We start from the raw sequence: 14656 nt of genomic DNA on the forward strand, positions 1-14656 counted from the left end.
CATATGGCTCCTGGGCTTTTATGGGGACATGGGTTTTTACTTCACATGGGCATGTCACTAGGGGTGGCTCATACGCAGTAGTGCTTTTGAAGTTCTTTTTAATGAAGAGAAGCAATGTTGAAAATAGTGGCGATGCGTCCCTTAAAACTTCAGGCTTTATCATCATCTGAATCACATTTAACACAAGCTGAGGGCTTACCTGTAAACACTGAGTGTGCCGAACACTTTACTTAAGCATTTTAGTCGCTGGATGACCTCAGGCAAATCACATGACCTCTCAGAGCCTCAGTTTTTCCACTGCAAAATGCAGGTAACACTAGGCCACTCCACTGGATTATTGCAAGGATTAAAATGTGTTAATACGTATGGGGCACTTGGAGCTGGCTTGGCACATAGTAGGACCATGTCAGTAATAGCTGTTATAATGTTTATTTCCAGGCCCCTGTCAATTTCATCTTTACAGCCACTCTGGGAGGTAAGATCTCACTCTTACCTCCATTTTATAGGAGACACACCTAAACAAGTTGCGCAAGATCACACAAGCAGTAAATAAGAAAATAGTGGGTCCAAGATTTTGGCTGAGGCTGACTGACTCCAGGCTCACCTGCTTTGTTCCTGCATCAGTCAGGGAAACAGAACCAGGATATACGTGTTTGTGAGTGTGTGTGAGTGTGTGTATTAAAAGATGTATTTTGGGGCGCCTGGGTGGTTCAGTCAGTTAAGCATCTGACATTGGCTCAGGTCAAGTTCCAGCCCCATATTGGGTTCTGTACTGACAGCTCGGAGCCTGGAGCCTGATTCAGATTCTGTGTCTCCCTCGCTCTCTGCTCCTCCCCTCCTTGTGCTCTCTCTCTCTCTCTGTCTCAAAAATAAACATTTAAAGGGGCGCCTGGGTGGCTTAGTCGGTTAAGTGTCCAACTTTCACTTAGGTCATGATCTCGTGGTTCGTCGGTTCGAGCCCTGCATCAGGCTCTGTGCTGACTGCCAGCTCAGAGCCTGGGGCCTGTTTCAGTCTATGACTCCCTCCCTCTCTGACCCTCCCCTGCTCACGCTGTCTCTCTCTCTCTCTCTCTCTCCTAGAAATAAAAAAAAAAAAACATTAAAAAAAATAAACATTTAAAGAAAAATTTCAAAATATATACACAGAGAGAGAGAGAAGAGATGTATTTCAAGGCATTGGTTTACACGACTGTGGGCACTAGCTAAGCAAGTCTCAACTCTGTAGGGCAGACCAGCAGGCTAGAAACTCTCCGCCAGGAGCTGATGCTTCTTCCTCAGGGAAACCTAAGTATTATTTGCTTGTAAAGCCTTTCAACTGATTGGACAAGGCCCACCCACATTATCCAGGGTCCTCTCCTATACTTAAGTCAACTGAGTATAGATGTTAACTTAACCACATCTACAAAATACCTTCACAGTAACACATTACAGTTTAATTGAACATCTGGGAACTACAGCCCAGCCAAGCTGTATGCATAAAATTAACCATCCCATCTTGTCCGAGTTGAGAGCTCAAGATCTGCTGAGGTTTCCACTGAGGCTACCTTTCCAGTGACATTTTGAAGAGTCCAATGAGCGTCCAGGTCAAAAAAAAAAAAAATCCCAAGGAGAGATGTTGGGGTTATTTAGCATATATTGGGGTTAAACAAAAATTCCTGAACATGACCCAGGCTTACGCAAGGAAGAGGGAGCCTCCGTCCCTAAGTTTGCCTCCAGATGCAGAAACACCCAAAGCCATGCCAAGACTTTTGGCAGGTGCCACATCTGTAACTCTAAATTAAACATATACTATGAAACATTAGCACGTAAGGGGGAGGAAGTCCACAAGCGCTGGGTTTTCCTTCGTGATGATGACTCTCCAGCTATTTATTTCCGTAACTTTTTTAAAAATTGGATTGTTTCCCCCCTATGATGGTTCAGGACCCTGCTGTGCTGTGCTCATGGATGGCCAGCCCAGAGCCATCCTCCTGGGTTGGCCCGTGTGTGCCAACCCAGTCCTTACTGACACAGTTGCCCTGGGTGGGGTCAGCGAGTGGCCAAGGATGGCCCAGACCCCACAGCCGGAAAGCAGGGGAAAGCCACGGTCTTCCTTCTCGGGAGTCTCAGCTGGCACAAGGGCAGCTGTCTCTAGCAGCTTTTGGCTGTGGTGCTGCCAGGAAGTGGGAGGGGGCGCTCAGCAGCTCATCATTCGACAAGACAGTTAGTCACCCCTCTGAAGAGTGCTTCCTCTGTGCCTGGTCTGCCCTGGGCACTTTACAAATGTTGACTCATGTCAATTTCTTCTTCTTCTTTTTTAATGTTTGTTTTTGAGAGAGAGCAAGCAGGGAAGGGGCAGAAAGAGGGGGAGACAGAGGATCCGAAGCAGGCTCTGTGGTGCTGACAGCAGCAAGCCCAATGTGGGGCTCAAACTCACCAACTGTGAGATCACGACCTGAGCTGAAGTTGGATACTCAGCCGACTGAGCCACCCCGTCAGCCTGACTCATGTCCATTTCAAAGCCCTGTGAGGCAGGTACAACTAACTGCTGCCCACGTTGTACAGATGAGGAAACTGAGGCCCTGCCTGGGTCAGTAACCAGGCCACAATCATGCAGCCAGGAAGTACTAGAACTGGGAAGGAACCTGCTGTTTGGCTCCAGGGCCAGCCAGAGTCACACCACCCCGATCTCCCCGAGCAATACTTCCAGGAAACTTCCACCTTGGACACCACCACTGCTGATCCCTTCTTCCCTATAACCTTCTCCAGTGGTGCCCTGTGTTGAGCCTCCTTAGCCCTGTCTTTGACCACAGGCACCCCAGACTCTCAGAGCCAAAGGGGATCATGTTGCCCACAGATGAGGAAACGGAGGCCCCGAGGGGTGTACGACACACCCATGTCCCCCCAAATCATAAATGTCGTGCGGAGAAAAATGAAGCAGATGCATTAAAAACAGGCAGGAATGTTTATGAAGCGTCCGCTGTGACCGGGCCCCAGATACTGTTCCAGGCACTGGAGACCCAGCACTGACAACTGTGGGCTGGCAGGGAGGTGAATTGAGCCAAAGAAGGAGATGATTTAAGATTTCAGTGCGACGTTGGGGCGCCTGGGTGGCTTAGTCGGTTAAGCGTCCGACTTTCGCCTAGGTCATGATCTCGCGGTTCGTGGGTTCGGGCCCCGCGTCGGGCTCTGTGCTGACTGCCAGCTCAGAGCCTGGAGCCTGTTTCAGAGTCTGTGACTCCCTCTCTCTCTGACCCTCGCCTGCTCACGCTGTCTCTCTCTCTCTCTCTCCCAGAAATAAATAAAAATATTAAAAAAAAATTTCAGTGCGACGTAAAGCGAAAGGCACGAGGAGCCTTTTTCCCCGGAGGGAAGATTACTCCGGGGAAGTGAGCTTTGGTCCTGGAGCCTCACCCTGCTTTATGGGGTCTTTATGGTGACGACAGGGACAGTCCAGGGGCTCCTAATCGCATTTCCCCCAAGGCCAAGAGAGCGGTGGGTATTTTTATTCCCATGTTACAGAAGTCGGGGTAGGGGAGGAAAACTGGGGCAAGGAAAGCTTAGTCAACTTGCTCAGAATCACCGGAGGGGAACCCACCCCCGGGCCCCTGTGAGATGCGGGCTTGCAGTTCTACTGTCACCTGGGGAAGGGCGGGGCAGCTCTGAGGGGCGTGGCCGCCTCCAGCCCCGCCCCTTTCCGGAGGGCAGTGTCGTAACCTATTGACCCAGGCTTCGGACCAGACTCGCCGCAGGCCGAGTCAGCAAAGGCAGTGAAAGAAGGTCGCGATCGGCTTCCCGCAGAAAGTGGGCGGGGCCTCCGTCGCTCGGTGCGCGCGCCGCGGGGAGGCGTTGCCGAGGGTGTAGAGGGAAGGGGCGTGGCCGCGCGCGGACGGCCGTTGGCAGGGTGGTCCCGCCCCGGATGTCGCGCGTCGCGGATTAGGCGGCGGCGATTGGTCGGAGCGGCGCGGGGGGCGGGGCGGAAGGTTCTGGAGGGGGCTGGCGGGCTCTGGAAGCTTCCGCCGGACGGGTATATAGAGTCCGGGACGGGGCGGCGGCGGCGAAGCCGGGGTACGGCGACAGCTAGGCGGCGGGCCGTAGGTGGGGGCTATGGGCAAGGACTATTATCAGACGCTGGGCCTGGCCCGCGGCGCTTCGGACGAGGAAATCAAGCGGGCTTACCGCCGCCAGGCGCTGCGCTACCACCCAGACAAGAACAAGGAGCCCGGCGCCGAGGAGAAGTTCAAGGAGATCGCCGAGGCCTACGACGTGCTCAGCGACCCGCGCAAGCGCGAGATCTTCGACCGCTACGGGGAAGAAGGTGCGCGCGCGCGCGGCTAGGGGCGCGCCCCCGCCGTTTGACAGAAGGGGAAACCGAGGCCCGGTGGCCAGGCTATGGCATCCCGGGGGGACGCCCGGGTCCCGGTGGGCGAGCAGCCCCCGCCCTCCGGCCACGCGGGTCTCCGCCCTCGGATTGGCGGCCACCAGATGGGAGGAGGAGTCCTGGCCGCTGTGCTTGTCCAGAAGCTTCTAGCATGTCTGGGGCTGCCCCTCCCTAGGCACCTCCGCCCACGTACCCTAGCAGCCTCTGGGGTGCGGATGCGGACGGAAAGGGGGACAGGCTTAGCCAGGCCGGTGGCGCTACGGCCCCGGGGTTCCGGGGCTCACCTGGGCCGAGGTGGCAGGCGCCGGCGTCCGGGGGCGCAGGGCGGAGCCTCTGGCTGCGCGCCGGGCACGACCTGCAAGAGGCGAGCCCGCGATGAGCGCGCAGATTAGCGGCGGCCTCGCCGCGGGGCCCCGGTGAGGGCGGGGTGAGGTAATCCCTGTAAAGTGCTTACCTAGCCTGGTGCCAGGCACGTAGATGGCAGCGCGCGCCGGGGCGGCCCGGGCCCCTCCGGGCGGCAGAGGGAAGCCGCCTTGTTGTCCAGTTGCCGGTCGATGACTCACGCTACCTCCTGGGCTGGGTCTTAAGAAACGAAGCGGCTTTTTATGTAAGGATGGTGGCAGTTAGCGTCAGGGTGTGAGACTTTGGAAAGCTGCGTTTATTGTCTTGCCTTTCCTTCTGCTCTTCGCACTCCACCGGCCCTACGGGGGTTCTAAGGGCGGACCCTGGATCCTGCCTCGTTCATCTGATCTCTTAATGCAGCTTTTGTAGGTGTTCACATCCACGCAGGGAGGGTAAGCCAGCAGTGGGGTGGCCCCTAGAGAGGGCGCTTGGGCCCCTTGCCACCGTCCTGGCACCCCGAAGTGCCTCGAGGGCAGCGGTAGCACCCTGGGGTTCTTCCTTGATCTGTGACAAGCTAACCCCGCCCCCCCCCCCCATGGCTCCCAAACTCTTTTCCCTTAGCGAAAGGTCCTAGAGGGAGAGAGGCTCCCTGCCAACCATCTGATTCCTTCTGATCTTGCCTCTCAGGCCTTAAGGGTGGTGGCCCCAGTGGCGGCACCAGCGGTGGTGCGAACGGTACCTCTTTCAGCTACACGTTCCATGGAGACCCCCACGCCATGTTTGCTGAGTTCTTCGGTGGCCGGAACCCCTTTGACAACTTCTTCGGGCAGCGGAACGGGGAGGAGGGCATGGACATTGACGACCCGTTCTCCAGCCTGCCCATGGGTATGGGCGGCTTCACCAACCTGAACTTTGGCCGCTCCCGTCCCGCCCAGGAGCCCACCCGGAAGAAGCAAGATCCCCCCGTCACACATGACCTCAGGGTCTCGCTCGAAGAGATCTACAGCGGCTGCACCAAGAAGATGAAGATCTCCCATAAGCGGCTAAACCCCGACGGAAAGAGCGTCCGCAACGAAGACAAGATCTTGACCATCGAAGTAAAGCGGGGATGGAAAGAAGGGACCAAAATCACCTTCCCCAAGGAAGGTGACCAGACCTCCAACAACATTCCAGCCGACATCGTCTTTGTTTTAAAGGACAAGCCCCACAATATCTTTAAGAGAGACGGCTCTGACGTCATTTACCCAGCCAGGGTCAGCCTTCGGGAGGTAGGGTGCTCAGTTGGGTAGTAACATGTGGAGGGGGATGGCTGGGTTTTGAAGCTGTTCGATATTTACTCAACATGGGGCGCCTGGGAGGCTCAGTTGGCTAAGTGTCCGACTTTGGCTCAGGTCATGATCTCACGGTTTGTGGGTTTGAGCCCTGCATCGGGCTTTGTGCTGATAGCTCAGAGCCTGGAGCCTGCTTCAGATTCTGCATCTTCCTCTCTCTCTTTGGCCCTCCCCTGCTCAACGCTGTCTCTTGCTGCCCCTCTCTCTCTCTCTCTGTCTCTGTCTCTCTCTCTCTGAAATAAATAAAAAACATTAAAGAACATATATACTCAACAGATGTTTCTGCGCTCTGGGAGGCTAGGGCTCTTTTTCCGGGGCTCCCCTGCCCGTGACCTGTGTAGATCCAGGGACCTTGGTCTTGGCGACAAGGACCTGATGGCGCTTACCCTGCATCAAACAGCGTCTGGGCTGGAGTAGAGTTTCCTGAGCTGCCTTCCATCTAACGTTATCTCTTTGCCCTCCCAAGGCTCTGTGTGGCTGCACCGTGAACGTACCCACTCTGGACGGCAGGACCATCCCCGTTGTGTTCAAGGATGTCATCAGGCCTGGCATGCGGCGGAAAGTTCCTGGAGAAGGCCTCCCCCTCCCCAAAACACCCGAGAAACGCGGGGACCTCATTATCGAGTTCGAAGTGATCTTCCCGGAAAGGATTCCCCAGACGTCGAGAACCGTACTGGAGCAGGTTCTCCCCATATAGTCACCGGGGCGCTGAGGACTGACCAGGGACCTTTCCAGAGCTCAAGGATTTCCAGACTGTTCCACCAGCTGTGGGCCCGTGAGAGGGCGGGAGGGCCCAGGGAGGGCTTTCGTACTGCTGAATGTTTCCCAGAGAATATATTACAATCTTTCAAAGTCGTGCACTAGACTTCAGTGGTTTTTCCAGGGCTAGGGCGGCAGGGGGTGGGGACAGCAGGAAGAGGCATTCCCGGCTGTCCCTCTGGGCCCTGCAGCCCTCCTGGGACGGGCCCACACCCTCCTCCAGGCCCTGCCTCTGGGCGAGAGGCAGACCTGCAGCGGCTGGACTCGATCGGCCCGGAGCCCCTTTGCTTGCGGCCGTAATGTGGTATCGACCTTCCGCCGCGGTTCCCAGACCCTGCGCACTCCTCAGATTTGTCGTGTGATCGGTTCGTGTTTTACTCTGTATTTGTCTCCCACGTCGTGCTGGGCCTCTGAAGAATCCTGTTTTCTCTTTGGCCACATCTCAAATTGAGAACTGACCTAGACCAGTTTTGCGAAACTGCCGGGCCGCCAGCCGCAAGCAATACCTCCTGCTCGGCAGGACCGAGGGCGCCGGCCTCGTGGGTGAGCTGCACAGACGCTTCTTCCTGGAGGGTCTGGGGCCCTGGACAGAGCCGGGGACCCTCTCGACCCCTGGCTCCGAGGCCAAGTGCACTCGCTTAAGGGTCACACTCTTGATTTTTCCTTTGTTTCTGTAAGGCAATCTTTGGCACACCTGGGGCTTACCAGTGACCCAGGTAATTTTGTGTTTAACGGACTCTGGACTCTTTCAAAAGGATCTGATCCTTTTGATTTTGCACAGCCCTAGCTATAATCCCTTTTGATAAAAGGGTCTTTGCTTCTGATTGCAGGAGCACCGTGGAACGTTTGTAAATGTGTTTTTATACTTCTGTGTAACGTCGGTGTGCACGCCCAGGAAACCGGGCCCCGGCAGCTGCCGCGCTCCGTTCGGGGCCGTGGCGGGCCATGCCGAAATCCCGAAGGGACCTGGGGTGTCGGGGAGGGCGGGGGTGGGGTGGGGAGGGAACGAAGTGTCTGTTCCCCGCAGGCCAGTCTGGTGCTCAGACCTTTAGACTCATTGTATGTTGCCACTGCCAACACGAGACCAAAGCGTGTGACTTGTCAATGTGCCGCACGACAGCATTAAAGACCGATGCTAAACCTCAGGGGAGCGGTCCTGCGACTCTGTTTGAGGGCTCTGCCGGCCGGGGGCGGGGGCTGGGCGTCCCTCGGCGCAGTCAGGGCGGGAGGCAGGCATCCTCTTCCTGGAGGGAGAGGCATCTACCTGCCCGGCAGCGTGCAGACCAAAGCGTGTCCGTTCACACAGCCTCGACCCAGGCCTCCGAAGAGCCCAGGGGATTCAGAGCTTGTTTTGTGCAGGTTGGGCCTGAAGTCAGGCAGCCCCCTTTCCGGGGTTCCAGGCAGGCCCGGGCAACCCAGACTGGAGTTCCTGCCCGGGCCTCGGGGGCGGGGGCCCCTGAAGTTGCTCTGGCTTTGTTACTCTTTTTAAGAAGGAATGGGGTTTATGGCACAGTAGGTAATCACAGAGGCTCAAAGCAACGGGATTGCTGCTTGGTTACAAATTGTCTTAAAGTGAGAAACACAGTGTTTAAAATCAAGCAAGGAGTGGCTTTCCCTTCCTACTGAAACAACGTGACCACTGGGGGGCGGGTGGAGGCCTGGGCGCCCGGGAGAAGTTTCTGGGAGCGATGGGAATGTTCCAGGTCTCCTTTAAATGGCCCTGCTTTAAGATTCGCCAGCCTAAAGTCAGTCTCTCCGTTGTTCCAGTCACGTTTCAAGGGCCCGGCCACACACAGTGGCAGGTGCTGGACAGCAGAAATCAGAGGGGTCGCCCCCCCCCCCAACTCCGAGAGCCCAGAGGAAGGCGCCGTCCTTTCCTTTGGGAGGCGACTCTGCACGTCAGAGCCACAAGGGATCTTATCACAAGAGATGTTTACTGAACTACCTCAGGCTCCAGGATGACATTTCCCGCAGAATTGGCTGTGGCCTCAAGCCATCCCTGTGCCCCTGTCACTGTTAGGTAGCAGGTCCCTGCGACCTTCATGACAAAGTCACCCACACAAAAAGTGTGCACAGCCTCAAAGCGCACACAGTTCTGGGAACTTCCAGAAATTACCCCCCAGCGCAGTGGGATTCTTTAGGGACCTGTTTGTGGTGAAAAAGACAAAAAGGACGGGGGGGGGGGGGAGGGACAGCAAGTGGGGCCCTCTGACACTGCACTGTTTTGCCCCTGGGACTGGCGTGTGTGTGTGTGTGTGTGTGTGTGTGTGTGTGTGTCTCCAGGGGTGGTCGGGGCATCTGCCAGCAGACCCCTCCCTCACTTCTTGGCTTCCCTTTAGGGGCTTTGTTGTACTTTCCCACGCGGACTCGGCATGTTCCAGAACATCCGTGTCTGTGCGCGTGAACTTTCCCTTAACCCACCGGCCCAACGGGCGCTTTAACAGCACAAAACTCAAACTGCACGTCTGGCCCGCAGACGGAAGCGGAGTCCCTCCCTCCCCCGGGCCTGCGGTCCCCTTCGCTGCTGACCCTGTACAGACCAGCCGCGACATCACCAGAGCTTTCCCTTTAGAAAAAGAAGAAAAAGGACTTTTGTGCGTGTGCATTCTCTCGAGAGGCTGTTCACAGACTCATAATTTCTAAAGTTTCAGTTTGTTTTCGGCTATGGGATCACAGTCCTGAACTCCTAAGGGGACAGAATGAAAATCCAGCCCTCCGCTCTGCTCTTCAAGTCCACCCCCAACGAAGGTCCCCAGTTTCTCAGGTACCTTCCCTGAGAGGCTGCACAGATCAATTTTTCTTTTCTTTTTTTTTTTTTTAATGTTTATTTTTGAGAGACAGAGCATGAGCAGGGGAGGGGCAGAGAGAGAGGGAGACACAGGATCTGAAGCAGGCTCCAGGCTCTGAGTTGTCAGCACAGAGCCCAACCCGGGGCTTGAACCCACGAACCGTGAGATCATGACCTGAGATAAGTTGGGATGCTTAGCCGACTGAGCCACCCAGGCGCCCCTAATTTTTCTTTTTTTCTACACAAATGGTGTATACTGTGCGCTTGGCGTATGGTGGGAATAAAGAGCTTCCTCATTCCTGTAATTGTGCACCTTTGCTCTGCCAGGACTACCTCGCTGGGTGTGAAGATCCAGATCGGTATGGGGTGGCCCCTACCCCTCCCTAGCATTGTTCTTGCTTTCAGAAATGAGCCCCAGGACAACCACTTGCTAGCTGTGTGACCTTGGTCAAGTGACCTAGCCTCTCTGTTCCTCAGTTTCTTCAACTGTAAAATGGGTGTAATAATAGTACCTCTTCTAGGATTGTAAGGGTTTTCTGGAAATGCAGATCTATACCCACAGGCACACGCACGGACCCAGCATAGGACAAGCACCGTATGAGGGGTGCCTGGGGGGCTCAGTCGGCTGAGCGGCAGACTTCGGCTCAAGTCATGATCTCATGGTTCACGAGTTCGAGCCCCACGTCGGGCTCTGTGCTGACAGCTCAGAGCCTGGAGCCTGTTTCAGATTCTGTGTCTCCCTCTCCCTCTGACCCTCCCCTGCTCACACTGTCTCTCTCTCTCTCTCTCTCTCTCTCAGAAATAAATAAAACATTTAAAAAATAGTAATAAAACAAAATAAAACTTTCTTTTTTTTTAAGTAGGCTCTACATCCAACATTGGGCTTGAACTGACAGCCCACAGAGATCATGAGTCACACGCTCTACTGACTGAGCCAGCCAGGCGCCACATGTCCCACGTCTTTAGTATTATTCTCATTAGTTACTAATTATTGAAGTACACAGCATAGCACCTGACACAGAATAAGTATTGTTCACACAATCAACATTTATTGATCACCTACTGTGGACCCAGCCCCTGGGCTTAAGGCTGGGGGACACAACAGTGAACCAAACTGGCAAAAATTCCTGCCCTTAGCAGAGCTAACGGTTGAGTGGGGGGAGAAAGAACATATGGATAAATAAATAAAACATCTAATGTACTAGATAGTGGGGAGAATGATTGCAGAAATATAAAACATGGGGGTAGAGAGTTGGGGGGATTTTTTTAGACAACATGGTTAGTGAACCCCTCCTCGAGAAGGGGATATTTGAGCGAAGACTTGAAGGAGGTAACTTCTTCAGGTGGATATGGAGGGAAGGGTGTTCTAGGCAGAGGGAGCAGCCTGTGCAAAGGCCCTGAGGCATGAGTGTGCCTGAGCTATTTAAGGAACATCCAGGAGCCCAGTGAGGCTGGAGCAGAGTAAGTGAGGGGTGAGTGACAGGAAGCGACAGCAGGGGGTGACGAAGCAGATGGTGCCGGACCTAGCAGGCCACTGGGAGGACTTGAGCGTTTCCTCTGAGTGAAGTAGGAACTTGCAAGCATTTTGGTTTCTGCTTTGTCTTAATTCTCCTCTGTTGGGGTGGGGGGTGGGGAGTGTCATTCGATTGTATAACTTCAAGTCCCTGAGACAGATCATGGGTCTCTTGAAACGTCAACGCACCAACCTTTTCGTCTGAAAATAGCACAACGCAACCAATAAGTATCCATGTTTTGTATTAAAATCTAGTCCTTAAGGTACATGTACTCATGTTCCCTCCCACGGACCTGAGAATGCTCTCTCCTGGTCTGCTGATTCCACACTTGCCTGAGAAGGGGTGGAGGTGGGGCGTCCGATTTCTGAGCTCTCACACTGTGACTGTCCGGTCAGACATCTTCCCTCTTGGTCATGAAAGCAGGAGAGACAACCCCGAGAAAGATCCACGAGTTCCCCCCACCCCCCACCCCGGAGAACCACCCTAGTTTCCTCGACGTCACAAACCAGGCCCTAATAATCGGTCCCTCGACAGTGCTCACAGCAGTGCCTGGCCAAGAGCTCCCCTCTGAGCGTTTGTCGAGTGAGTAACTGAGCAACAAACGGATTCGGACAAGAGGACTGGCCACATCTCTCCTGTGACCAGTCATGTTAGGGTGTGTGCAGAGGAAGGACAACCCGGCCCTGGGGTCTGCTGGCGGTTCCCCCTGGGAGGGGGCCCCGGGGCCCCACTTCCTCCCGCTGCCGCCTGGTAGAAGTGGATGTTCTCTTGGGCTCCAGGAAAGCCCTTCTTTCCTGGGGTCCTTTACCCACTTCATGGTTGGCGGCTTAGTCATTGGGCACGGTTCCTAAGCGCCAGGTCAACGCTAGGCTCTCGGAGACTCACTCGGCGGCACTGCAGGGGTGAGGTGGGAGGGGTCTTCAGGACGCTCACCATCTCAGAAGTGCAAACCTATGGGGCGCCTGGGTGGCTTAGTCGGTTAAGCGTCCGACTTTCGCTTGGGTCATGATCTCGCGGTTCTTGGGTTCGAGCCCCGCGTCGTGCTCTGTGCTGGCTGCCAGCTCAGAGCCTGGAGCCTGTTTCGGTCTGTGACTCCCTCTCTCTCTGACCCTCCCCAGCTCACGCTGTCTCTCTCTCTCTCTCCTAGAAATAAATAAAAAATATTTAAAAAAAAAAAAAAAAAAGAAGTGCAAACCTAACCAAAGCAGAAGGTTTAGGTTCCCAGGGCTGTGTGACAAGGTCCCACAGACCAGCGGGCTGGAAACAGTAATTCATTGCTTCACAGTGCAGGCCACGGGCTGAAACCAAGGTGTGGGCAAGGTTCGCTCCTTCTGGAGGAATCTGTCCCGCGCCTCGCCGCCCGGTCTCCGCTCCCCCCTCACAGGGCCCCCCCTCCCCCTGCCCGTCTCTGGGGGGTCCTCTCTTCTGTGTCCTCTCTTGTCTCCTGAGGTTGCTTGTTGGCTTGTGCGCCCACCCTAATCCAGGCGGATCTCATTTCAAGATCCTTCACTTAATCACCTCTGCAAAGACCCCATCCCCAATTAGGCCACACTGACAATTTCAGAGACGTGGACACATCTTTGGGAGGCCGCCATTCAGCCCATTACACTGGGCAAGGCACTTCCGGTCACCAGAGAGCTTGGGGGGAAGAGGCCTGGCCCTGGGGGCCCAGGCCCAGGGATGGGGACTTTGTCGGAGCCGCAGGATGGGCCTTGGGAGCCGGAGCCCCCCAACCTTGGGTCTCTTAGGCGCAGGGAGGGGTGTGGCCTGACAAAGGCTGGGCTGAGAAGCCTGAGGCCCTGAGGCCTGGGGCGCCTGGGGCAGGGAGTAGGAGAGAGGAGGGCGGGGCCTGGCAGGGGTGGGACCGGCCAGGTGCCAGAGCCCTGCGGAGGCAGGCCTTGCGCCTGGGGCAGAAGGGAAGCCTGTTGAAAGAGTGAGTCCGGAGGGACACGGCGTGGTTTGCCTCTGCAGGAAGTCCGAGGGGGGGCCCCGGGGGTGGGGGTGGGGGGTCTGTCTCACTGGGGGCCCAACGCCTTGGGAAGGTATTGGTGGACACCACCGTGGCAGGGCCGGACTCCAGGCAAAGGGTGTTTTGCGGGCAGGTGGCCCTTTGGTGGGGGGTCTTCAGCAGAGGAGGGGCCGGAGCTGACGAAGGAGCTCACGGGCGCCCTCTGGCTGTTGCCGGGGTTGCGGGCCTGGGGACGGAGAGAGGACGGCGCTGGGGGAGATGCCGGAAGTCAGCTGCTGGGGGCGCTGGACCAGGCAGGGGCCGCGGCGGCGGCGGGAGAATTTCCAGAGGTGCGTTTCAGAGAGAGCACTGCCCCTGGCCCTCCAGAAAACAGCCCTGCTTCCGCGTTCTACCACGACTTCCTCGGAGCCAGCAGCAAAGGGCAGGTGCTCGCGCGGAGTCGGAGACCCGGGGACAGAGGACCCAGCCTGGTAAGGGCCACCTCCTTTGCTTCCCCTCCAGGCGCGTCCCACTGAGACCACCCTTGCCAGGCTGATAGGGGGACGCCAAGCACAGGCCACCAAGAGCCAGCCGATCAAACTCCGAGATCACTCTGGCCAGGGCACTGGCCCTCCTGGGTCCTCCCTGTCCCCCGTGGCCCAGAGTCAGGCCCCACCCACCCAGAGGCGCGGGTCTTGGGTCTGAATGCACCACAGCCGTGAGTGACTGACGTTCAGCTTTGGCCTAGTGGCTCCCCCTCTCTGAGCCTCAGTCTCCTCCTCTATAGAATAGGGGTGATATCCAGCGGGATTCATGAAAAGCAGACAGCACATGTCCTGGCTTATAATAAGAACTTAATAAAGGTGTCTATTTCCATCATGTTTCTATATGAGCATTCACTGAGCATTTACGACCTGCCCAATACGACTGTAGGCGCTTGACACAGAAGAGCTCATTTTATCCTAACATAATTTTTTAAAGAAAAATTCAAATTTTATTTATTTATTTTTGTCTTCATTTATTTATTGTTTGTCAAGTTGGTTTCCATATAACACCCAGTGCTCATCCTCACAAGTGCCCTCCCCCATGCCCATCACCCCCCCCCACACCCATCAGTCCTCAGTTTGTTCTCAGCATTCAAGAGTCTCTCATGGTTTGCCTCTCTCCCTCTCCCCCACTATTTCCCCCCTTCTTCTCCCACACGGTCCTCCGTTAATTCCTCCTAATCCTCCTATACGTGCAAACATATTTATCCTAACATAATTGTAACAACTTTAGGAGGTGGGTCCTATTATTATCCCCATTTTACAGAGGAGGAGACTGAGGCACACAGGGCGGAGGGGCTTGCCTAGGGTCACACAGCTGGTGAGCAGTACAGGTGATGGAGAAAAAAAGAAGACTGTATCCTTCTCCACACTCTGAAATGGACTAGAGATGGAATAAAAGACACAGGCAGGGGCGCCTGGGTGGCTTCGTCGGTTAAGCGACCGACTTTCGCTTAGGTCATGATCTCGCGATTCGTGGGTTCGAGCCCCGCGTCGGGCTCTGTGCTGACTGCCAGCTCAGAGCCTGGAGCCTATTTCGGAGTCTGTATCTCCCCCTCTCTCTGACCCTCCC

The 14656-nt window shown here is 55.6% G+C and overlaps 2 protein-coding genes across 2 annotated transcripts in view; both read left to right on the forward strand.

Annotated features, from left to right (window-relative positions):
• The first annotated feature begins 4009 nt into the window (after positions 1-4009).
• Positions 4010-7934, forward strand: DNAJB1 (DnaJ heat shock protein family (Hsp40) member B1). Its single transcript, XM_039252343.1, has 3 exons — positions 4010-4294; positions 5387-5967; positions 6497-7934. Exons 1-3 carry the CDS (start codon positions 4084-4086, stop codon positions 6725-6727), a joined length of 1023 nt encoding a protein of 340 aa, XP_039108274.1. The 5' UTR covers positions 4010-4083; the 3' UTR covers positions 6728-7934.
• Positions 7935-13358: 5424 nt separating this feature from the next.
• The window catches only part of GIPC1 (GIPC PDZ domain containing family member 1), a 17372-nt gene continuing 16074 nt past the window's right edge, over positions 13359-14656 (forward strand). The window contains exon 1 of the mRNA XM_039252319.1: positions 13359-13530. The gene's annotated coding sequence lies outside the window, so the exon portion shown is untranslated. The remainder of the gene's footprint in view (positions 13531-14656) is intronic.

The sequence above is a fragment of the Hyaena hyaena genome, unplaced genomic scaffold (assembly GCF_003009895.1).
Source record: "Hyaena hyaena isolate Hyena2069 unplaced genomic scaffold, ASM300989v1 scaffold_414, whole genome shotgun sequence".
NCBI classification, from domain to species: domain Eukaryota; kingdom Metazoa; phylum Chordata; class Mammalia; order Carnivora; family Hyaenidae; genus Hyaena; species Hyaena hyaena.